Raw genomic sequence first — 26,204 nt, 5'->3', positions numbered from 1 at the left:
CAGTAAGTAACTTCATTTTAAGTGAGGAGTGAGGGCACAGGAAAGGCAGAGAAGGGTGGTGACTGATGTCTGAACAGTTTCATTGTTAGTCCATCCTTGGAATAGTATCAGCTCTTGTATTCTATGAAAACAAATGTTCATTATTGGCTCTCTTAAATAGTGCTATTCTTCTATGTAGAAAAAAATTAATATTGGTAAAAAAGTAAAAGGAAGATTCTTTTCATTATTTTTGAGCTTTTTCCTTCTGTTTATAGTATCTTTTTTTAATATGGTTACATTTTTTTAAAAATTAGAAATTTATGTCAACTTTTGTATGAATTTATCATTGTGAATTCTAATTAATTTGATACAGTTTCATAAAGGAGTTTAACAACTCAGACTCATGGAATTGCTAAAACTGATTTCCCAAACCAAAAGATCAACTTGAAATGATATATTTTTTTATTTTTCTAAATTTAAATTCAATTATTAACATATAATGCTTTATTTTTTAAATTTAATTAAATTTTTTTTTCAGTGTTCCACAATTCATTGTTTATGCACCACACCCAGTGTTCCATGCAATCCATGCCCTCCTTATTACCCACCACCAGGCTCACCCAACCCCCTACACCCTTCACCTCCAAAACTCTCAGTTTGTTTCTCAGAGTCCACAGTCTCTCATGGTTTGTCTCCCCCTCTGATTTCCCCCAACTCACTTCTCCTCTCCATCTCCCAATGTAACATATAATGTATTATTAGTTTCAGAGGTAGAGGTCAGTGATTTATCAGTATTATGTAATACCCAGTGCTCATTATATCACGTGTCCTTCTTAATTTCCATCTCCCAGTTATCCCATCCTCCAGCCCCCTCCTTTCCAGCAATCCTCAGTTTGTTCCCTATGATTAAGAGTGTCTTATGGTTTGTCTCCCTCTCTGATTGAAACGATATTTTTTAGCATATTTTCATGGCTAGCTTTCTGGGCCTGCTGTGTCTTCCAATAGAACTATTCCTGAATTCATCTGCAAAGATTAATGAGCCTTATCTGTTTATTCTCTTTTCCTTTTTAAAGCTTTTCTGCCCATTCCAATATTTGCAGTTCTTACTTGTGTCAAATAGGAGAAGTTAAATGATGGACTGTATACCTTTTGCAGGATTGTTTGAGAATGGTGCACGCGTAGAAGAGACAAGCTACTAAGGTGATAGAAAATCTGTGTACCTTAGGATGTTTCTCTAAAGGATGAAAGTTATGTGGACATAACTTATTCTTTCCATCAGAAAAGTGGAGAATCTTCTCAGTTGAGTCAAGAGCAGAAGAGTGTCTTTGACGAAGATCTGCAAAAGAAGATAGAAGAGAATGAACGATTGCATATACAAGTGAGGACATCTTTCTGTTTTCCCCATGAATTAAAAATGGGTCGTATGATCTAGAATGTGGAAAAACCAATGCAGGATAGAATGTTTTGTTTATGTGTTGCAGTGTCTCCTGCGGTTGTTAGGTATATATGTCACTGTTGTTATTGATTCATTTCTTAAATCTCATTCCTATCTGAATCTGGATGTGTAGTTTGAAGTATGCATTTATTTAGAGGACTACAGAATAACTCAGCTAATAGTACAGAAATATAGTAGGCACAGTACTGAAATATAGTAGAAAATGATTAGTTGCATCATTTAGATAGGGGCTTATCAATAAGTAGTGTTTGTTTTTAAAATTCTTACTGTTTAGTTGGTTTGTATTTGTTCTCCTCTGTGTTCGGGTGCACACCGTGTCGGTTTGTACGCCTTCCCCCAGGACAGGTTCTTACTCATGGCGGGAGCTTAAATATTTATGAAATGTTGAATAATCAGTGTTTGCCTCCCAACATCTAGCATGTTTAAGAGTCATAGTGTAATATCTTGGACTGTGCCTCCTAAATTTTTTGTGAAATGGCAAGCATAGTCAAATGGTAGAATACATTAATTCTCAGTTTAACATTTTACAAATGTTAAAAAAATGAAAAAAAAAACCTTTTGAGCTGCATTTTGTGTTAAGTATTCATAATTCTTTTTTTTTTTTTTAAAGATTTTATTTACTTATTTGACAGAGACAGAGATCACAAGTAGGCAGAGAGGCAGGCAGAGGGGGGAGGGAAACAGGCTCGTTGCTGAGCAGAGAGCCCCATGCGGGACTCGATCCCAGGATCCTGGGATCGTGACCTGAGCTGTAGGCAGAGGCTTAACTCACTAAGCCACCCAGGTGCCCCAAGCATTCATAATTCTTAATTAGCACTGGATTCTTTTTTTTTTTTTAAGTTTTAAAAAAGATTTTATTTATTTATTTGACAGACAGAGATCACAAGTAGGCAGAGGCAGGCAGAGAGAGAGGAATGGAAGCAGGTTCCCTGCTGAGCAGAGAGCCTGATGCGAGCCTGATCCCAGGACCCTTAGATCATGACCTGAGCTAAAGGCAGAGGCTTTAACCCACTGAGCCAACCAGGAGCCCCAGCACTGGATTCTTATTAAGGAAAAGAGTTTTACCTGTTCTAGGGATAACATCTATTTGAATTTTGATTATTTAATTGTGGAAGTTAGCAGAAGTTTTATGCCCTGGTCAGTTGAATTCTCTGTGTGCCAGAAGTTGTTTGAAAGAAATCCTTGAGCCTGTAGGCTTCTGCATCGGTCTCCTGTGTTCATATCTCATTTCTACAACGGGCAGGTTGAAGCTTTGGTTTCTCATGTGGAAAGGATAACAATAACACCGCCTCTGACATACTGTGAGGATTCTGTGAGATCATGCCTGTGCAGTGGGTGTTGCGTAGTGAACATATGGAACCATGTCAAAATTGCTCAATGAGCAGTCACTGCGGTTGTTTTTCTCTCCATTTGTGTATATTTGGATATTGTGAGCAGAGGAAATGATATTTTCTTTTCAGTTTTTTGAAGCCGACGAGCAGCACAAGCATGTGGAAGCAGAGCTGAGGAGTCGGCTGGCCACCCTGGAGATGGAGGCGGCCCAGCACCAAGCTGTGGTCGATGGCCTGACGCGGAAGTACATGGAAACTATCGAGAAACTGCAGAATGACAAGGCCAAACTAGAAGTAAGCTCCACTGTTGGGGAGAGCACGTTGGGAGATAGGTTCTTGTGAATCTTCTGTGTACATTATGGAATGCACAGTTAGTCATTCAGGGGGAGGCTGTTGCCTGTGGTGTCTCCTAAGTGTGCCCTCATCTATCGCCTGAGCCATCTGCTTTTCTTTTTCTTCTAAAATTCAGGTAAAATCTCAGACTCTAGAAAAGGAGGCCAAGGAATGTCGGCTTCGAACAGAAGAATGGTATGTGGAAACATGAATTCCAGGGGGCCCCAAAGTAAGAATCAGAAGACCTGAGTTTTGGTCTAGCGGCTCCTCCCTCTTAATCTCACACTTGAAGTGAGCAAGGAGCATGTCATCTCCAGGGTGCTCCTCAGTTCTGTTATCTCTAAGGCCTGACACACTCTTGCTCAGATGGCTTGTGCGTGAGTCCTCAGCCTGCAGATGGTGTCCTGGGGCTCCTATACTAAGGACTGGGTGCTTTCTGTTTCAGGCTACCCTGAAGAGAGCTTTCTGAGAGTTCCAGGCAGGAAAACCGACTCCTTTCACTGTGCCAGACTTCTTCTGGTATATTTTGAATAAAATGGAGGCTATGGGATCTAATTTGGAGACACCTCAATCTTAAAATTCAAATATGATGAATTGATGGGTGGTAAAAGCATACTCCAGCATTTAGTTGATAAATGACATAATATTTTAGATTTCAGTAGAATCAGTCATGTGAATTTCTTCAGTTTAGTTGCATTGGTAGAAATATATGGCATGGTTTAGATGTATACCCATGCTCATAATTGAATTAAAACAGAAAAATTGTCAGATTTAATCTGACATAATACTTAAAAAGAACTTTGCTATGATACTTGAACAAACACTTATGTCAGCACATAAGAAATATAAAATTTATGATTTTGAAATGGCTTTAAGATTACTTTGTACTTGGGGAAATAAACCGACAGGATTGTATTAGATACTAGGACTGTGATAAATTCTGACAGTCTTAACAGAAGTCTCAGGGGCTTCAGAATTGAGGATTACTATTTTCCTTATCTTTATCTTTTAATAACTGTCCACGACCAAGAGTATCGTGGTGTCAGGCACGAGTCTCTGGAAGCTTAATACCAGCTGTTGTGGTAACAAGGAAGTGAGGATCCCCTGTCTGACTGGTGATCATGTGGTTTGTGTTTTGTTTTTTTTTCTTTCAGTCAATTACAGTTAAAGAATCTTCATGACGATTTGTCAGGTAGATTAGAGGAATCCTTATCAATCATCACGGAAAAAGTACCTTTTAATGATACAAGTAGGTATTCCATTATTTGCAACTTTGAACCTCTCTCTGTGGTAACAAACTAATTAAAAAAGTTTTTAATCTATTTGGCAAAAAACTTCATTGGCTCAACAGAAGGTTGCTTTCTTTTTGTTTTTTTGATTGGCTATGGCCCTCATATTTCATAGGGAGGCTGAGTCCAAAGTCAGCCTTCTTAGAAAAAGCTCAAATCCACATTTTTTTAATTGTACATATTGAGCATATCCCTAGGTTAAAAACCAACCTGCACATAAAGTACCTGAAATTTGTATAAGAAAAGCTGTTCATGGTGGGGAGAGTGGGAAAAGGGTGGTGGGAGATAGATCTTCTCAGCCTGGTATCTCCTGCATCGGTTGGTGGTCCCCACTGATAGTTAAGGAGCTGACTTGGGTAAGTTCGGCTTCCTCTTCATCCTTAGAATGGTCTGGTAATTTATGTACCCAAAAGCAAGAAAAAGAACTTAAAAAAAAATCAACTTACATGTATAATAGATGCCAGTTTTGTAAATTTAGAGAAAAATAAATCTTGAACGTTGAAAACAAAGAATATGTTTTATTTGATTGGTTGGAATTTCGAAGCTTATATTCAGATAAGTACAGATTTCCTTTTTTACATTCACATGATTAAAATTTTTTACTTCCTCTAAATTTTTCTTTCAGAAGACCTAAGAAAAGAGGAAAGAAAAGACACCAAAGAAAAACAGTTTGATCTAACACTGAAATAGCATATGTCATTATTATATCAAAGCTAAAGTTCCTCTGAAAATAATACGTAGATTAATGTAATTAAGTTTCTAGATTAATGTAAATAGAGCTAACATACTTTGATCCACTAGACTTGAAATCTTGGCATTTCGTTTTCCCTTTAATTCTTTTATCAATTAATTATCAGGTTCTAATAATTTCCTTCTGGATCTCTTTTGGATTTATCTTTCCTTTTCCGGTACTAGTTGTCACCCTGCCTTAGATCCTTATCATGTCAGCGTGGGTTACTTTTTAGTTCTGCAAAATTTAGAGATCATGTGCTGAGTGCCTAGATGGATAGGAAACACAAAGGATATAGAAATTTCTAAGACAAAAAGCTGTACCCTAAAGGAATTTCTAGTCCAGGAGTGGAGAGATAATGTATAGAAACGTCCAAAATGTAAGCTAACCTGTTCAATAAAGAGACTCTTGAGGTTTCAGAGGAAGGACAATTTACTGCTGGAGGGGTTCTCTGGGGCAGTCTTTTGGAAGTGTGCTTTGAGCAGGGCCTTGATATGTGAGTAGGTTTTATTGGGCAGAGATTCAGGAAAACAAACCAGGGAATTAAGTGGAGTGTGGTACATGGGACACAAGGTACTGTTGTGGTCTGAAGAGCAGTAATTAGCCAATTGTGACAGGAGGCTAAAATGGGTGGAGGTAGGCAAGTTCTCAAAGGGTGAGTGGGGCTAGACCCTAGAGTTATGGGCCAAGGAGTTGGGACTCAGTTCACAGGGTGGTGGAGGGATTGAAGCCTTTGATCCAGGGAATGTCACGATGAGATCTGTGCACTCACAGAATTAGTCTGGCAAGAGTGTAGACTGTGCTAGAATGGGGAAAGGGGACCAAGACTGTTGTGATGCTAGTCCTGGTGTGCTTGAGACTGGAGACTGAGCTGTCAAGGAGACAGATGTAAGCAGGCAAGGGAGCAGAAGAGGCAGTGTTGAGGGGGAAGATGTGGTGCCATTGACAGAAATCAGAGAGGCAGACGAGGGGCAGGTTTATGGGAAAGATGATGAGGTTAACTTTGTTGTTTAATATTCTGACAGATACATCATTGTACATCTGTCTTTCTATTGGGATACACATTTCTAAGTAAAAGCCTAGACCGTGGAGAGAGATTGGAGTTGACCCCGCTGGGATGGATGGGCATTGAGAGTGGTGGGAATGAGGTACAAAGTGCAGAGAGGCCCACACAGCATCCTTGGGGAGTCCTCCCTCACAGGCGTCAGGAAGGAGAGGGACTGAGGTGGTGGGGGTGGTGAGGAACTGGGGAGGTGACATGGAAGCCGGGGAAGGGAGTGTTCAGCCTGGGTGGGGAGCATCCACCCAGTTCTAGCATCGCTCTGGGGAGCCCAGAGCGGGTGAGGTGACAGTAAGGGCAGCTGCTTTGGTGACTCCGTGCATGGTAGAGGTGGACGGCAGATGGCTAGCACGAGGGTTAGAGGTGGATGGGTGCTGAGAAACAGGCAGAGACATGCTGGTCTTTGAGCAGGTGGGAAAGGATGGGAGCTCAGCGGAGGATTCAGTATGAAAAGGAGAAGAAGTTACTGTGGACATAGAATTTTAAAAGCTGCAACAAATGCTTTTCTTTTAATTTTGAAGGTATAGGGAGAAGGAGGGGTGGTTGATGGATTAGGGCCTGAGAGACCAGAAGTAGCTATTGCTGGGGACCCAGGGGGAAGGTTAGCTGAGGACAGGATATGGGAAACCATGGACTCTGAGGTGGAGGGTAGGAAATTTAAGAAGCCCTTGTGCTTTGGCTCTGGTCTTCCTGGCATTGTAGGACGATGCCACCCTAACTGTGGGGAAGGGGAGGAGAGGAAGAATGGTATCAGGGGCTTAAAATGGTAAAGGTTTGGAGCTGATGCCTTGGGAAGGGACACAGCAATGAAGTCATGGATTATGGAGTAGTCTTGAAGCCCCTTAAGTTTGGTAAATTAGGTTGTCATGGACCTTGTTCTCCTTTTATGTTGGCAAGAGCATTCTTGGAAAAGATGGAGTGGTTTGGGAACGATAACAAGTAAAGCCCAGAGAAGACTGATAGGCAAGTAGACTGACTGTGAATGGGAGACCAAACCCTTGGTAGAAATGGGGCCATAAGAGAGAATTGGCTGAGAGCGGCATAGGGACTTTCACAGTTGGATTTTGGCACCAGTTTCTTTCTGACTTAGGACCAGGCAGAGGAGGGGAGGTTTGAGTGGTTGAAGTGGTGTGCAGACATTAATAGAGATGGAGGAGGGGATTGAAGTTTGAGGCCAGGTGTTGGGAAGCTATCAGAGGTTGGGGACAGAGTCTGGGGTAGAGAGTAAGACTGTGATAAAACAAGGAAGCCAACCCAGAAGAGTTAGAATTGGGTCATTGGGATCAGCAGTAGCAAGCCGTGGTAGACTGTCAAATATGGTAGTATCATGAAAACCGTGGTGTTTTTGAATGATTGTTATGGCAGCTGTGTGCAGGGATATTTTAGAAGGGAGCATGACTGAACATGGTAAGAACGTCATGGGCCTTTCTAAGTAATCCTGATAGGCCTCAAGTTTTGGAATGATTTCTTAGAAATAGAAACTCAGGGTTTGTTTGTTTATCCTAAAAATCTGGGGGCTCCTGGCTAGCTCAGTGTGTAGAGCATGTGATTTGCTCTCTGCGTCGTGAGTTCAAGCCCCATGTTGGGCATGGAACCTACTGAAAAAAAAATTTAAGTATTACTATATCTGAGAGACAACTGGTTCTATATAAATTCCATTATTCTCTCACACTATGATTGTGACTTTAATAATTTCAAATTCTTATGTAAAGCTGATTTTGCTTCAGGGCATTCATTATTTTTCAGTTACGCTATTTTCCTGTAAACATAAAATGACTTAATATGGATCCACTTTTGTTTTGTAGAATATAGTCAGTATAACGCTTTGAATGTTCCACTCCACAATAGGAGACATCAGGTAATGATGATGTTTTTATTTTCAGTGATGTGTATGTCAGATTTCTCAGATACAAGAATTTATTGTTTGGGCTTGTGTTTAGTGCACTAAACCATTGTGTTTAACTTTGGCTTTACTTTCTCATACATTTTTAAAAAAAATTATGTAACTTGCTATTTATTGAATTCATAAGTAATACAGATTTTTTTTAAAGATTTTATTTATTTATTTGACAGAGAGAGATCACAAGTAGATAGAGAGGCAGGCAGAGAGAGAGAGAGAGAGGGAAGCAGGCTCCCTGCCGAGCAGAGAGCCCGATGTGGGACTCGATCCCAGGACCCTGAGATCATGACCTGAGCCGAAGGCAGGGGCTTAACCCACTGAGCCACCCAGGCGCCCGGTAACACAGATTTTTGCTTTCATGCGATACCATTAGAACTGAATTATGGGATGCACTTACTTTATGAGCCATATCTTTCTTCTGGGTTGGTGGGCCTTGCACTTACATGGTCTAGGTTAAGTGGAGGAGGTCTGTTTGCCCAAACTGGTGGTTTTCTCATTTCCTTAGATGGGAGTATTAAAATCCAAGTGGGAGCAAATGAATTTAAAGTCAGGATTAATTATACTTAGAATTTAAATGTTTTCTCTGAAACCAGACTTATGAAAGTTGCTTGAGAATAATAATTGGATAGTTGACTTGATATACTTTTCATTTAAAAGCTGAAGATGCGGGACATTGCTGGGCAGGCCCTGGCTTTTGTTCAAGATCTGGTGACGGCTCTTCTGAACTTTCACACCTATACAGAACAGAGGATTCAGATTTTTCCTGTTGATTCTGCCATTGAGCCTATATCTCCTTTGAATCAGAAGGTAAATTTAACTCAGTGTACCTGTTCTTTGCCGTGAACAAGTAGGAAGACTTGTTCTTTCTTTTCAGACCACTTCTGTGCATCAGCCAAATGCTGTGGGGGACATGGAAGAAAACCAGAATTCACGAGTCTTTGACCTTAAGATAAAATGTGTCAAACATGGAGATTTTTAAGAAATTAAATACCGGGGAAGTGTGGGTGGTAAGGCCAGTAGGGATATAAGGTTGTCAAGGAGGGGAGATTGCTGTTGGTGGTAGTGTCTGGGAAAGAGTCTTTGGGGATTTGAATGGGTTTTGACAGAGGAGCAAGATTTGAAGAGGAGAGAAATAGGATAGGTGTTTTTTCCTCCAAGGACAAGACATGAGCAAAGTCACAGAGTAGGAAGGTGTAACAAAGTGGGTGGGGGTGGGGAGGGAGCGGGAAGCAAACTGTTTTGGCAAGAGTGTGAAGTCTTTGAAATGGAGCAATGAGAGGTCAAGAGGCAAAGGAAAAAACATGGCTTCAGACTCTGGAAGCCCCCTAAGGTCGGTCCAAGGCACAGACTCTCGCTTTGTATGTAGGATGGGGGACTATTGCAGTTTTTTGACCAGGGTGTGACATAATGGAAAGTGCCATTTTATTGTTGGAAAAACTAATTTGCTGGCATTTTCTCCTTCCCTGTTTGTACTCACTGTATAACTTTTGTCAGTGGGTGTGTTTAAAAGCAAAACAAAAAATATGTGTGGTATAGTTGACCTTTCCTGCTGGGGTATGGAGTGGGAGTGAAACTGCTTCTCTGGTTGAGCTTTGGGGCATTTTCAGGGTGTGTAAAGTTTAAATAAAGGAATAAGAAGAGGGTTGACTATCATTCCCTTCAGTCCATGTGCTTTTTTGGGGCCTGGCAAATTTTGCTCCTTTCTTTCCTTTTTTCTCCCCAGATAGTTCTACAAAAGGATTTAAAGTAGCTTGCAAGACCACATTTAACTGAAAAGGCAAAAATAAATAGCGTATTAGTTCTGTATTGCTGTGTAATGGATTATACTAAAACTTAGTCATTTAAAACAACAGACATTTATTATCTCACATAATTTCTGTGGATCAAGAATTCAGGAGAAAAGTATCTGGGTATCTGGGGGACTTCTGGCTCATGATCTTTCATAAGCTTTCAGTCAAGAATCTGACTGAGGCTGTATTCATCTCAAGACTTGACTAGGGTGGGGCATGTGCTTCCCAGGTGGCTCACTTACACAGCTGGTGAGTTAGTGTTGGTTGTTGGCTGGGAGCCTTGGTTTCTCGTTGAGTACCTTTCTCCATAGGACTGCTGGAGTGTCCTCAAGGCATTGGTTAATTTCCCCTAGAACAAGTGATCTAAGAGAGTAAAGCCACAATGCCTGTTATGACTTAGCCTGGGTACTGAATACCATCCCTGCTACCATGTTGTCTTGGTCACAGAGACCAGCCCTGAAAGAGTGTGCAAGGGTACTACACAAAGCCAAGAACAGCCAAGGCAGGGATCATTGGGGCCATCTTGAAGGCTGGGTCCCACAGGGAAAAAATTGAAGGATCTTGCCATCGATGTAAGCTCTAAGTGTCCCATAATGGGGCATTCTGAAATGAATATGCCACTTTTCCTACTTAGCTGATTGGTTGTTTTTGCATTATCATGCAGTGTTTTCAGGGTTTGAATAGTGTTTATGTCCATGTATCCAGTAAGTACCTAGTAGCAGAGCAAAAGCTATGCTCTGGAGTCAGACTACTGGGGTCCAGCCACTTTCTGTGTCCCCTTGGACAATTTATTTAACCTTTCTGTGCTTCAGTTTCCTGATATTTAGAATGGAGGATAGAGTACATACCTCACAGGTATGTATGTTTGAGGATTAAGTAGATAATACATGTGAAGTACTAAGAATAGTGCCTGGCACATAGTAAGCACTCAATAAAGGTTAGTTCTTATTATCATTATACCTTACCCATAGGAAGCCCTCAGGAAGTGCTTGGTTTTCAACAGTTTTGACTGGACTCCCTGACTCTATTGAAATTCATAAACAAACTTTGGGCCTTTGAAATGCTTTTTAATTTCACTGTGGGGAAAAGTTTTCAGATGACTTGGGTAGGGAAAACAGTACTGCAGTGTTTTAATATAAAAGTTATATTTTTTTATACTTCCTATAATATCAAAAAATATGTTTTACCCAATACTGGTTCTTTATCCCTTTTTGGAGTTTTATTTTAGCTTGTTGCCACGTTATGCCCACACAGTGAGAATCAAATATGTTAATCTTGCCTCAAACACTTCATCACTTTGAAAAATTCATTTCTCAATACTTTACCTTTGGCCTAAGAAAGGTTTTGTGTGGTTTTTCTAATAAGTCTTATTATTGAATAGGTCTTTTGTATTCTGAGATTCAGAAACCACTTAAAAGTGGTTTAAAAGATGACCAGAGCGTTTAGACTTGTTCATAGAATCACAAAGTAGACATCTATGATTGAAGGCCGGAGAGATCAAGTGAGTTGCCCAGGGCCACATACCTACAGTTTGTAGCATGGCCAGTTGAATCACATTTCTGCATAATGAGATCTTATATTTCTATACTGAGAAATCAAAGTTTGAGCCATTATACAGTACTTTGATAACTGAGATATTTCACAAGTGAAGAATAACTTTTTGCTTCTAAATTGTCAAATCCCTGTAGGATTTTTTTCCTGAATTTATTCTTCGTACTGAATTAGTTCTTTATAAATACTAAGGTATTTATAAAATACCTTATTTATATTTTTATTTAAATTTAATAATATTTAATATTTATATATAATATAAATATTTATATTTATATATATCATATATAAATATTTAAATTTATAAAATAGAAAAAGGAATACCTATTTTACATCCTCATTTTGAGTCTAATTATATTCCTAGAATTTGTTAATCCTGAACATTGTACACAGTAAAAATAAGAAGCTGTCCTCAATAGACTTGTTTTTTTTTTTTTAATGAGGCACATAACATAAAAATCTTTCATACAGTTTTGACTTTTCTTTTCTTTTTCTTTTCTGAGACCTCTCTAGAGAAGCAGGTGTTTGGGGAAAGGCCTGTTGGTGTGGGTTGTAATGCAGTGTCCCCTTCGTGTGTCCTCCCACATTTGGTTGTTAATGATGTCACCCCTCTTCAAGTTACTTCTTTTGGAATGAGATGGGGACTTGGGGAATTGTATTTGGGACTGTTAGAAGTGAGCATCTCTGTTTTGTAAAGCCAAACCTTTTCCTAGAAAAACTTTTTAGAAAAAGTTTCCAAGAGAATTTACGTTTATAACTCAGCGAGTCCATTTACAAATCTGGGGATACTTCTTGTTTTGCAGTGATGTAACTCAGTTCTTTCCCTTCTGTGCAGTTCTCACAATACCTTCATGAAAATGCGTCCTATGTCCGCCCTCTTGAGGAAGGAATGCTTCATTTATTTGAAAGTATTACTGAGGATACTGTGACTGTCCTGGTAATTTTCTTCTGTTTTACTTCTGGAAGTGGAAGCTCCTCTTTGTCAAATAACACTATTAACCATGAAATTATTTTTCTTTTCCAGGAGACAACTGTGAAATTGAAAACTTTTTCAGAGCATCTAACCTCTTATATATGTTTTCTTAGGAAGATTCTTCCTTATCAGTTGAAAAGGTACTTACCCTTGAGGCCAGGAAGCTTGGGGAGTTGTGGGGTGTCCCCTGACCTGTGCTGGTGTTGAAAGAGCGATGTGTGCCCCTTTGAGCTGCCTGATTGTTCTGTACCCCAACCAATTTGAATTTCTGTGAGAAAGGGTCATTTAATGGCTTGAGCAGCATAAACTTAAATTTAAGAAAATGGAACTGTAGTGCACCAGTTAGGATTTTTTGAGTAGTTCTATAGAGTGGTTACTGCTCTAACCACATAATGCCGTGAATCAGTATTTTCAGTGATTGTCAATAACACATTTACTGAAAGAAATCTTTCAGTTTTATTCTTTTTGCCATAAACACTTAGACGGGGGTTATAGTAAATAGCTTCTACAATTGGACCAATCATCATTAGGTTTCTTTGAAGTGGTATTTTCTTGTTTTTATTATTGGTGATTTATTTAAATAAGTTATAAGCTAAAAACTTTGTTTATCTGCTCCAGCCCTCATAGACGATATCATTTGGTAACCTTAAATATTCTTTGTTAAGTATTTCTGGAACGAAAAGAGAAAATAATCCATATAACTGGAAATTTGATAATATTGCTTATATGTTTTGATACTTTGGTCTAAAATTATCAAGACCCTAATTCATCTAAATCTTTTCATCCTAAGATTTAGCCTTTAAAAAAAATTTAAAAATAATACAACTGGAACATAAGAGAAATAACATATGTGTATTATAATGTATTGTAAGATAAGGTTTAGAAAATATGTAGAGTAACTTATAGATATTGAAAATGTACAAGAAAATTTAAAGCCACTTTATTTCCTAATTTTAACCTGACAAGGTATTTTGTTAAGCAAATTTTATGATTTGTGGATATGACAGAATTTTAGGAATCAGGGAATTAGGACTTAAACTAATAATTATGAATTATAATTTCATTCAGATTAATACATTTTATAGTTCAGTGTAAAGTTTTTGAAAATTGACAGAAGTTTAACCACTAAATTGAATATATCTTATTGATTTGGCTTATGTTTAAGAAGAATCTATTTGAGAACCATTGCAAAGGTAGTTTTTGCTACTTGAAACAGTTATGCATTTTTATTTTACCTTAGTTTATTTTTTTCACTGTTAAATTTTTGAAACATTGGCTAAGTCCTTTCTTAATTTTAGATTCCTATTCTTGGGATGTTTTGTCCTCTGCCTCATCACATATTTATGTTTTTAGACAACTTGTCATCATTGGTTTAAAAACCACTTTAATTGACGAGGTGACATGTTCTTTTTAGTAGTCAGTGGGCTTAGCATTAAATGAAGCTGTCTGCTCTCGAGTAGAGAAAGAGAAGGAAGAGGATATGATTATCATTCCTCTATTAATAACGTTCCTAGCTTTATGTAAAAAGCATTTTGCTTGATTTCCAGCACATTTTTAATAAACATGTTTTTTTGACCTTACAGTTGTTTTCCCAAGTAACCCTTTAAAATAGAAAATGAAACAATGTATTATATTATATGGCTATTACCCATTGATTTTTTTTTTAAAGGTTTTATTTATTTATTTGACAGATGGAGATCACAAGTAGGCAGAGAAGTAGGCAGAGAGAGAGGAGAAAGCAGGCTCCCCACTGAGCAGAGAGCCTGATGTGGGGCTCTATCCCAGGACCGTGGAATCATGACCTGAGCCGAAGGCAGAGGCTTTAACCCACTGAGCCACCCAGGCGCCCCTAGCCATTGATTTTTAGATTTGAGTGTCTAGATTGTTTTTTCCCATCTGTTTGGCTTTTACAAATATATATACTAAAAAGGCTTCTTTAGGAATTCAATGTATGAAATATTTTTCTCTGCAAGTTTTTTTTCTTTCTTTCTTTTTTAAAGACTTTATTTATTTGAGAGAGAGAGAGCACAAGTAGGCAGAGAGGCAGGCAGAGGGAGAGGGGAAAGCAGACTCCCTGCTGAGCAGAGAGCCTGATGCAGGGCTCGATCCCAAGACCCTGAGATCATGACCTGAGCTGAAGGCAGAGGCCTAACCCACTGAGCCACCCAGGCATCCCCTTTTCTTTCTTTCTCTTTTAGTAAAGTAAGTTCTGTGTCTAGTGTGGGGTTTGAGCTCATCAGGAGATCAGGAGTCCCATGCTCTATTTATTGAGCCACCTAGGCACCGTTCCTCAAAAAAATTTATTTCTCTCAAAGTATTTTCAAGGGAAATAGTTTTGTGCTGCTCTTAGGATGGAAAGATAATGGGCACCTGCCTTTGTTTGCTTTTTTCTGTTTGGATCTCTGTTAGTCATTTGCAGCAAATAGGTGTATGTATTGTGGTCTAGAAAATGGAACCTTATAAATGAGATCAGTTTTATTTTTTCTTGGAAAGTTTCTCTTTGGATATAGTTGTTTGAGAATTCAGGTGATTTAGTACAGCTATTTGAAAATCATCCTAATGATTTTTGAAAATCATTTTTGATTTTGAAATTGACTTTTGAAAAATCTGCTCATTCCTAGTTTAGAAGAAGAATGTGAATCTTCTCTTTGCACATCTGCCTTGAGAGCCAGGAACCTAGAGCTGTCTCAGGACATGAAAAAGATGACAGCTGTGTTTGAGAAGCTGCAGACTTATATCCATCTTCTTGCCTTGCCAAGTAAGTTTTTGGTGGTTCATGGTTCAACTTGAAGAGCTTGGAGTAAAAGAAGCTGGAGAGGGGAGTTGTTTAGCTTCTTTGAATAGAAGAGTATAGGATCTGGAGTCAGAAAAACTTGAATTCAAATCTTCCAGCCCCTTTCACATTTATGATCTTTGGCAAATCACTTTACTTCTCTGTACCTGTTTCCCCCCATTTTTAAAATGGAGGTAAAATAATTATTAAATTAAGAATATACAATATTAGGCATTGAAGACATGCATTAAATATTAATTCCCTTTCTCTCCATCTTCTTTTTTAAATGGAGAGGAGCAAAGCATAAGAATTATAGCAACTTTCCAACAAGTAGCATAGGGTAGGGAGGTTTGGAAGTAAACATGTCTTTTGTTTCATTTTGCTGTAACTTGGAGAGAGTATTTTCAGGTAATAGAATGGATCTTGGTTTTAAGAATGCTGTGTTTTTTCTGGTACTGTCATTTGTTTTCTTGTAACAGCTTTAAAGTGATATAATTTATATACCATTTAATCTACATTTAAAGTTATAATGTTCAGTGGTTTTTAGTATATTCACAGATATGCGCACCCTCACATATCAATGTTAATTTTAAAATATTTTCATCACCTTAAGAAGAAATCCTGTATAGTTTAGCTATTACCTCATTCCCCTATTCTGTCCCTCCCTGGCACGAAGCAACTTCTGATGTACTTTCTGTCTATAGATTTGCCTATTCTGAACGTTTTGTATAAATGGAATCATATAATATGTGGTCTTTTATGACTGCTTTTTTTCACTCACCCCAATGTTCTCAAGATTCATCCATTTCTTTTTATTGCAGAATAATACCCCATTATATATCCCACCACATTTTATTTACCCATCAGTCGATGGATAGTTTGTGTTGTTTCAGCCTTTTGGCTGTTATGAATAATGATGCTATAGATAATTGTGAACAAGTGTTTGAGTGAGCAGAGCCTTCATTTCTCTTGGGTATATACCTAGGGGTGGAATTGCTGGTTTATATGACAACTATGTTTAATTATTGGTAGAACTGCCATACTGTTTTCCAAGGTGGCTTCCTACTAGCAGAGTATGAGTGTTCTGATTCTCCACATCCTCACCAGCATTTATTATTATCTCACTTTTTGGTTTTACCCATCCTAGTGTTATCCAGCTTTCTGAAGTGGTATCTCATTGCAGTTTTGATTTGTATTTCCCTGATGTCTAATGATGTCAAGCATCTTTTCATCTCTTTATTGGCCTTTTGTATATCTTCTTTGGAAATAGGTTTATTCAGATCCTTTCTCTATTTCTCAGTTGGGTTATCTCTTTATTATTGAGTTTTAAGTGGTTTTTTTTTTTTAAGATTCTATTTATTTATTTGACAGACAGAGATCACAAGTAGATAGAGAGGCAGGCAGAGAGAGAGAGAGAGAGAGGAGGAAGCAGGCTCCCCGCTGAGCAGAGAGCCCGATGCGGGGCTCGATCCCAGGACCCTGAGATCATGACCTGAGCCGAAGGCAGAGGCTTTAACCCACTGAGCCATCCAGGCGCCCCTTAAGTGTTTTTATACATTCTAGATCAAATCCCTTTTTGGATATATGATTGACAATATTTTCTTCCATTTTGTGGATTATCTTTTCACTTTTTTGATGGTGTCCATTCCATAATGAAAGTTTGTTATTTTGGTGAAGTCCAATTCGTCTTTATCTTATTGCTCATGCTTTTGGTATCATATCTAAGAATATGTTGTCAAATGTGGGGTCATAAAAACTATCCCCTATGTTTTCTTCTAAGAGTTGTATAGTTTTAACCCTATGTTTAGGCCTTTGATCCATTCTGAGTTAATCTTTGTATCTGATGTGAGGTATCTTTCGCATGCGTTTATCCAGTTTTCTCAGCACCATTTATTGAAAAGACTATTCTTTCCCTATTGAATGGCCTTGGCACACTTGTTAAGAATCAGTTGATTATAGATGTATGGATTTATTTCTAGACTCTCAGATTTATTCCAGTGATCTATGTATCCTCTGCCAATACTATATTGTCTTGATGACTTTTGCTTTATAGTTAGTTTTGAGATCAAGAAGTGAGAGTTCTACTTTGTTCTTCATTTTCAAGATTATTTGGCTGTTATTGTTCTCTTAACAATTCCATATGAATTTTAGAATCAGCTGGTTAGTTTCTACGAAAAAATCAGCTGGGATTCTGATACTTTATTGAATCTGTAGATCAGTTTGGGGAGTTTCTGTGTCTCCCTAAAAGATACATGAAATTCCACCCCAGTATCTCTGTATGTAACTTTATTTGGAAATAGGATCTCTGCAGATGTAATCAAAATAAGGTGGGGTTTTACTAGTTTAGGGAGAGCCCTATTTGTCCAGTGACTGCCATCCTTCCATCATTGTAAGGAGAGATTTGGAGACAGATGGAGTCACAGGAGAGACTCAGGGAGGCCATATGAAGATAGAGGCAAGAATTGGAATAATTCTGCCACAAGCCAGGGAATGTGTGGGGCCAACAGAAGCTGGGAGAGGCAAGGAACTATTCTCTTCTGGAGTCTTTGGAGGAAGTGTGGCCCTGTCAGCATTTTGATTTCAGACTTTTGGCTTCCAGAACTGTGAGAGAAGTATCTTCTGTTGTTTTAAACCACTGCCTTTGTGGTCCTATGTTATAGCAGCCCTGGCAATGTGGGAGCATTGCTATCTTAACAATGTTAAATTTTCTAGTTCATGAACATGGTATATTTTTCCATCTATGTAGACCTTCTTCAATTTTATTTTGTGGTTTTTCAGAGTAAGCATGCTATTTGTTTCTCAGGGCTGTTCAGCCTTTAGCATGCACGTAGTTGCCCTGGGGTGACAATGGTTTTGCCAGGGCCCTTTCCCTGTTTTTTTTCTTGACCTTACCAGGGATAAGCCCCACTGATTGCTGGCTGACTGATGTCTTGTTTTTAACAATGCCTTGGGGCGTAAATTGCTCCAGTGTTGATCCAGTTGAATTTGGGCTTCTTTATGGCTAGTTTTTGAGATCAGTGTTTGAGGTTTGTTATGACCACAGGAGGGCTCTTCTTAGCTGTTTTTTTCCCCTCTGGTAAACCAGCCAGCCTATAGTTTAACTTACATCTTTAATGAATCTACCAGTTTCCTGTTAACTGCTTTCCCCACAAGCTTCGTTATTTTTGAGAACACGTTTAGACTTGAACTTCTCCATACTCTATTGAGAATGAAATCAATTTCTTTGGGAACAGATTCAGTGTTTTCTGTTTTAAGGCCTGTGCCTCCCTTGGGCTAAATCTCTGAGCCATGGTTGTGGTGCTGGAGATGGGGACAATGCTACACTTCTGAGTAACACTCTTGATTTAGTGGCTGAGCGCTGGTGGAGCTGGGGTAGGGCCAACAGCCTCCATTCTTCCTGGCTTGCCCTTTCTGTGTGGATAAAATGAGCTGGGCAAGGGTATAGAGAACCCCAGTTTCTCAGCAATGCTGGGCTCACGGTAGAGCCTCCATCCCACGATTTGGGACTGCGTGGAAGAACTCCCACCTCTCTGTCATACTCTGTCCAAACTTAGCTTTAACAGGTAGGTGGGGACAAGAGGAGAAATGCAGCCCTCCAGTTATGGGAGAGTTACATTCTTGGCCTCACCAGTCTGGAGTGGGATTTCCAGCTCTCTGAGCTGGTGAGGAGATTGGGGGAATGGGTCTTTGTTCAAATACCACAGATTCTGGCTATTCTTAGAGTTGTTAAAGATTTTTTCTTTTTTTTCCTTTGTTTTTAAAAGATTTTCTTGATAAATGTTTCTTCATTTGCTGTATCTACTTAGGGTCATTTCCAGAGTCTTAAATGGTTGTTTTTAAAATAATTTTCAGGGTGGCCCAGTCGGTTAAGCATCTGCCTTCTGCTCAGGTCATGATCTCAGGCTGGGATCAAGCCCCACATCGGGTTCTCTGCTCAGCAGGGAGTCTTCTTCTCCCTACCCACCTCCCCCACTCCTCCACCCCTCTCATGCTCTCTTTCTCTCTCTCTCTCAAATAAGTAAATAAAATCTTTTTAAATAAAATAATTTTCACCAGTTTTTTGGGAGACGTTGGTCTGTGGAGTTGCTCATGCGGTCGTATCAGAAGTAGAAGTCTGAATAATGATGTTTTTAGTGAGGCTCAACAAATAACATGTAGGGAAAGAAGAAATCGAGAAATGTGCTCTGTAGTAACAAGGTTGAAATTCACTTTTTTTAAAAAAGATTATTTATTTATTTATTTGACAGAGAGAGAGATCACAAATAGGCAGAGAGGCAGGCAGAGAGAGAGAGGGGAGCAGGCTCCCCGCTGAGCAGAGAGCCTGAAGTGGGGCTCTATCCCAGGATCCCAAGATCATGACCTGAGCCAAAGGCAGAGGCTTAACCCACTGAGCCACCCAGGCACCTCACAAACTTTTATTTCAAAAAAGAATCATAAAATATGTAATCCTACTTAACAATTTAATTTTGATTCTTAACTATTAAAAATATTTGTGGATGTGGATAATGGAAATCAGTCAGCTGTGGTGGTATTTATCACCGTTTTATCTGAATGTGTCTGCAAGGATTTCAGGACCCATTATTTCCAGCACATCATAGGCAGTCTTTATTCTCTCTGTTCCCAAAAGTGGAAGAGGGTGGGCTGTCAATTTTGCAGGCAAAGAAGTCTTCTAGGGAAATGCTTAGGCTTGTGATTTTGGTTTCCTAGGTACAGAGCCAGACGGACTCCTTCGAACAAACTACGGTTCTGTCTTAACAAACGTTGGTGCTGCTCTGCATGGATTTCATGATGTCGTGAAAGGTGAGGCTTGAAAAGGACATCAGTGAGCTGAAAACCTGCATCTTATTTTCTCAGCTCTGCCCAAGTGAGATTTAAACAAATACTGCCAAGGCTAATAGACCCCAGAAAAAGGCTTAGTAGCATTTGGCTTCTGTTGAAGTGCACAGCTCACTGCCGTCTGCTTTTTCCATCTGCTTCATTTCTGAAGGTAAACAAAGCACTGAAGAGAAACCCTTGTGCACAGTACTTTAGCCAAAAATGCATTGCACTGATTGCAGGCAGGTGTGTGAATTTTATCAAGCCAGACACGCTTATTCAGAGGCATTTAGCAAAATACTTTGCATTTGTTAGAGCCCAAGCATGAAGGAATTGAAGAAATCGGGGTTTAAAGTTCCAAGAAAGAATGTTCTAACTTTTCACCATCCTGTGCATTTTTATGTTTAAAGTGCCCATTTTAAGCCCTGTTTTGGTCAGGGGAACCTTGAGAAGTGAAGGTCTGGTTTTAAGCTTTGGCTGGTGCTTAATTGCTATAGACTAAGAATAAGTCAGCTGAAGGACATTTCATATGCTTCTTAGCTAACTGATTCTGAGTTGACTTTTTTTTTTTTTAAAGATTTTATTTATTTATTTGACAGGGAGAGAGATCACAAGTAGGCAGAGAGGCAGGCAGAGAGAGAGGAGGAAGCATTCTCCCCGCAGAGCAGAGAGCCCGATGCGGGGCTCGATCCCAGGACCCCGAGATCAAGACCCGAGCCGAAGGCAGCGGCTTAATCCACTGAGCCACCCAGGCGCCCCCTGAGTTGACTTTTTAATCTATAGGTCTGCATGGCTTCTCGTTTTTTTCTTTCTTTTCCTTTTGAAGACAGTTGGTGCAGGGGAAGGAGTAAAGGACAGAAGCAGTTATCAGAAATAGCCCAGATTAGTAATAGCCTAGATTATTCATTGTGGTGTGGAGGTAACGATTGCGGACCTGTTACTAGTTTCACAGAAAATAATTTTTAAAACTTACGAATGTGGAAAGCATGTACAAGTTGAGTATATTCAGGCCCTTCTGTAGATTGGCATGTAACCTCTGGCACTGAATCATTCATTCTTAGTGCCAACAGTCTCACCTGGCACCACCTTACCATTCAGTAAGGTGAATTTCACCACCCCCTTAGTGCCTCTGCTTGTTTCTGTCCTTGCAAACATAATGTAAAGAGAGAATACTGGGAAATAGGAAGGGTGGTAGGCAAGATTATGGGGTCCTGTTGCTAGGTTTACAGTTCAAATTTGTCTTCTTACCTAGCTTGGAAGACAGCTGTGTATCTCTCAGGGAGACTCAGAGTGAACATCAACTGGCATTAACAGGAGAAGCTTTGTGATTTCAAGAACTCTCAAACCTCTTCCCTTCCTGCTTTGCCCTGAATAATTGCTTGATCTGAGGTAGGAAGCAGGCAGGCAGGTGTCAGTGTAAAAAGAGAGCTAGGGATTTATAAACATGCCTATCCTACATGGATTTAAAATGAGTATGAATTAATCTTTTAACAAGGGAATTCTAAGTGAGAACTGTTGATTTTTAGTCTCAGGTCTAAAGCAGTTAGACTCATAGGAATCATAAAAAGAACCCCCAGGGTGCCTGGATGGCTCAGTTGGTTAAGTGTCAGCCTTCAGCTCCGGTCATGATGGGATGGAGTCCCACATCAGGCTTCTTGCTCAGTGGGGAGCCTGCTTCTCCCTCTGCCTGCTGCTCCCCTTGCTTGTGCTCTCTCTGTCAAATGAATAAATAATCTTAAATCTTAAAAAAAAGGAAAAAAAAATCTGGCCTCGGTCACATGGTTTCTTTGTTCTTTTGGATTAAAAAATTAATGCTAAGGAACACCCTAAATAATTGAAACATTTGGACTCAGTAAAGAGTTGGTTCAGGAGAATTATTGCTGTCAAACTACAGTAGCCCTCTTCCAGTGGAAACCACGTCAGTGTTCATAGTACTATATGACTTTCATTGGTATCTCAGTCATCTACCAATCACCTGCCAGCCGAGTTGTATTAAGCTTTGTGTACTTCCAGTAAAATAGTGACTACAACTTTCTGCAGTATGTAGAAAGAGAATGTCTGTGTTAGGGGCTAGCAAATTCAGTATATAAAAATGTTCAGTGGGGCGCCTGGGTGTCTTAGTTGGTTAAGCAGATGACTCTTGATTTCAACTCAGGAGATGATCACAGGGTCCTGGGATAAAGCCTCTTGTCGGGCTCTGTGCTCAGTGGGGAGTCTGTTTGAGTGTTCTCTCTCTCCCTCTCCTGTGCTCTCCCACTCTCTAAAGTAAATAATTAAAAAAAAAAGTTGTGTTCCATTTGAATTTTTATTCACTTTTTTATATTTTTATATAGGATTTTTATATAGAGGATAATCATTTATTTTTAAAAAATATAAACATAATAGTAATGTGCCAATATTGGTTTCTGTGCTGTGAGAACTATACCATAGTAATGTAAGGTGTTAATAGTAGGGAAAACTGGCTAAAGGGTATACAGAAAGTCTCTGTAACTTTTCTGTGAATCTAAAACTATCTTAAATTACAGTTTACATATATATGTACATATCTATATTAAATAAATAAAACAATTTGCCAGTTTTAAAATTTTAGTAAAAATACTTTTTTTTTTTAATCACCTATTTCTCCAAGGCATTGATACATTTGGTTCCTAACATTTTTTTTTAATATTTTATTTATTTATTTGACAGAGATCACAAGTAGACAGAGAGGCAGGCAGAGAGAGAGGAGGAAGCAGGCTCCCTGCTGAGCAGAGAGCCCGATGCTGGGCTCGATCCCAGGACCCTGGGATCATGACCTGAGCGGAAGGCAGAGGCTTTATTCCACTGAGCCACCCAGGCGCCCCTTTAGTAAAAATACTTTTATTCATAAGATAGTGATTTTATGTTAAAATATCATGATCATATCAGGTTAAATCTGAAATGCCATTTCTTTCTAAGTAGTCTTATTTCTTTTTAGTTATCCATAGTCTAAAATCAGCTAGATTCCTTGATTCTGAATAAATGCAATTCTCTGCATACATACCTGTTATAAAAATTAATTTTCGTATTTTGTGATTTATTTTTAGCTTTGTTGGAAATGATAGTTCATGCTGTTGTACCTGAAGTATTCTAAAAAAGGCAGAGGAGAATGAATTGTGAACACTTTTTTATTTAAATATATCATTACCTTTCCTCATAAATCAGTGTTGTCTTAAGAAGTCTCCCATTATCCCTTATTTCTGGGACAAAATCATTTTTTCTCAGAGACCCAGAAAACCCCAAGCTTAGTAGTTTGGCCAGTTTCACCTACAATTTCTTTTAACTTTTTTTATATCTAAGTCTCTCTCCTGTGCTTTCCTGACTACAAGCTTTGTTGTAATATTTTGGGACTGGGGTCAGCGGCCTGTGAAGCCAGACATGGGAGTGTTCAATCCTGGTTTGGCTGTGTAGACCCTTGTCCATGTCAATTAGGGTATGTACTAACAAACTGGCTATGGTCCAGTAAGGATTGTGGGACATCGTGTCTCTGTTGGTCATTCTGTTCCAGCCTCATGGTTAGCCTATAGGAGTGCGAGATAAATTCTCATCTGTGCCTGCCCAGACTATCAAAACAGCATTTTTAACTGGTAAATACTGGTCAGGGTCATTTACCAAGCACTAGAAGAAGGGCAGACTCTTCAATGAGGAGGGATCATCAGCCACAAGCTGGTGGTGGGAATAGAGACACCAGGATGGTATTAAGAGACTCTCACTTGTCTCTATTCTTTCCATGTGATTTTGTGACCTAAGTGATATTCAGGACAATCCTGATAGAGTTGGGACCATTTTTTTTATGTGATTTACTGCATCAGTCTCTAAGAGTAGATACGAAAAGTTAACAGGCTGGTTGTGTGCAACTTGTGTATGGATAGTAAGAGTTTTCATTTGATTGCTTTTATAGATATTTCTAAACATTACAGTCAGAAAGCTACAATAGAGCATGAACTTCCAACAGCAACACAGAAGCTCATTACAACTAACGACTGTATTCTGTCATCATTAGTAGCATTAACAAATGGAGCAGGAAAGGTAAGTTTATAATTTATAGTTTATCTGGCTTATAGTGTCATTAAATTTAATTTAAGTCTTGTGTAAGCTCTTTTTTTTTTCCTTGAATGACATAGGAAAATTAATCTGTAAAAGGATTTTGGAATATCAAATTTTTATTTGATATTTTACAAATACAAAATATTTTATTTTGTAAAATAAAGTTGTCTTCCTTCTCCTTCTCCTGACCCAATATTTAAAACAATATAGGAATGACTGTTCAGCATTTGTGATGAGTAAGTAGATCACTCACATTTTTTTTTTTTAGGGAGATATTGATGATCAGTATACATCTTTGTGTATATCAAATGTCTCCTTTATAGAAATTGGGAGCATATATAAAAAGAAAAAAAGAACCAGTAAAACCTTCGTTAAGACTTTTTCGCTCCTAGTTTTTTGTCACATTGCTACTTCTGTGATTTGATTTCTTTTTTTTCTTTAAGATTTTATTTATTTATTTGACAGAGATCACAAGTAGGCAGAGAGGCAGGCAGAGAGACAGAGAGGAGGAAGCAGGCTCCCTGCTGAGCAGAGAGCCCAATGCAGGGCTCGATCCCAGGACCCTGGGATCATGACCTGAGCCAAAGGCAGAGGCTTTAACCCACTGAGCCACCCAGGTGCCCCTGTGACTTGATTTCTTAACAAGTACTTTTAAGGTGACTTCAACACGTGTCTTTTCATAGAACCATTAATATTAGATAATGATTATTTGGATCATTAAACACTTAATTATTATCATAAACTGACCACAATGCATTTTTTCTAAAAATTCTATCTTGGATGTTCTGATTTCAGCAGTTGTTATATTCTCAATACTACTTTACTGATTCAGATTTCTCTGAGAACTACCCATATATGTGTAACTGGAAGGACTGTATTCAGACCTATCTTAGCCCATTTATTTCAGTGGATGCATCCTAATTTCTCAAGGAAATTTCTCTGTGTTTATATGCCAATATTTTTCTGACTGGTTGCGGTGTTTTTTAAATTTTTTTTTTTTATTAACATGTAATGTATTATTAGCCCCAGGGGTACAGGTCTGTGAATTGTCAGGCTTACACACTTCTGACTGGTTGCGTTTTATAGAAACATTTTTTTTTTTTCAGGTAATTAAGTGAATCAGAAATGATCACAGATCACATTATATATTCAGTGTCATCTTTCCCAGACTCAGACTGGTGTTTGTGACACTTTGCTAGAGCTTGGGGCCATCATTAAAAGGTGTTACGTTTAGGTTCTGTCAGCTGACGGATCTGTGCCTACAGAGTTCCTCAGCTAGAAGACCATCCCTGTGGCCCCTTCTTGAACACTTGCATCTACAGGCATGCCATAGCTTCTGAAGATAATTCTAGCTTTGATTAAAGTACGGAAAATTTTGGAAAAAAAAACTTTGGCATTTTAGAGGAGTCTCCACATTTTTCAACTTTTGTGAAAACTCTGAAATATTTAATACCTGGGTCCTTCACAGCTAATTTTAGATTGGCTTTACCGGAAACCTTAAAATGTCTCAAGGACAGGTCTACGATAGATTTTTGTGAATGGCTTTTAACTGAAATAAGTATCTGAACTAATGTTAGTTGGTGACAGCTTGATACTTAGCTAATGTGATTTGATTAAACTAAAATTTATAGTTTATAATTTTTAAAAGCCCAGTAAGAAAATGTAATGATACATGCATATTGAAGAACATTTAGAAAATGTAGAAGTATTAGAAAGAGGAAAGAAAATAAACCTAACTGTATACTGCAATGACCTAAAATGCAAACCCTGGGTATGTGATTTTTCCATGTCCTTTACAGGTGATATAAGACTTAAGAACTTTAGAATCCTTTATTTTCTTGAATACTACCTAGAATAGAATTTCATTTGATACAGTAAAATGATGAAAAATAAAACCTTTCAGACCATTAGTGATTCACTGCTTACTTTTTGGTCAGTTTCTGCCAAGGCTTAGGATGTTTTGTTCTATAAGTCACTTCTTATTTATCAAAGTAGGATATGCTTTAATGTAACCAGCACTTTAATTTTTCTGGATAATAACCTTCTCAGACATTTTTATTTGTATCACCATTTCATATAGCACTGTAGATTCAAAGTCATGGCTCAGTCATGGATCTTCATGGCTGCTTACACAGATTTAACACAAGTTAAATCTATTA

The 26,204-nt window shown here is 38.6% G+C and overlaps 1 protein-coding gene across 1 annotated transcript in view; it reads left to right on the top strand.

Moving 5' to 3' along the window:
• Positions 1-26,204, top strand: part of PPP1R21 (protein phosphatase 1 regulatory subunit 21) — a 61,808-nt gene that overhangs the window by 13,847 nt on the left and 21,757 nt on the right. The window contains exons 4-14 of the mRNA XM_045979793.1: positions 1,259-1,357; positions 2,896-3,060; positions 3,236-3,294; positions 4,254-4,348; positions 7,984-8,036; positions 8,736-8,885; positions 12,255-12,356; positions 12,444-12,532; positions 15,014-15,150; positions 19,873-19,965; positions 23,900-24,027. Of these exons, the coding sequence (XP_045835749.1) occupies positions 1,259-1,357; positions 2,896-3,060; positions 3,236-3,294; positions 4,254-4,348; positions 7,984-8,036; positions 8,736-8,885; positions 12,255-12,356; positions 12,444-12,532; positions 15,014-15,150; positions 19,873-19,965; positions 23,900-24,027 (1,170 nt within the window). The remainder of the gene's footprint in view (positions 1-1,258; positions 1,358-2,895; positions 3,061-3,235; positions 3,295-4,253; positions 4,349-7,983; positions 8,037-8,735; positions 8,886-12,254; positions 12,357-12,443; positions 12,533-15,013; positions 15,151-19,872; positions 19,966-23,899; positions 24,028-26,204) is intronic.

Source organism: Meles meles, chromosome 15 (assembly GCF_922984935.1).
Source record: "Meles meles chromosome 15, mMelMel3.1 paternal haplotype, whole genome shotgun sequence".
In the NCBI taxonomy this organism is placed as follows: Eukaryota; Metazoa; Chordata; class Mammalia; order Carnivora; family Mustelidae; genus Meles; species Meles meles.
Note: the sequence above shows the minus strand (reverse complement) of the source record. Positions and strands in the feature narration are given on the sequence as shown.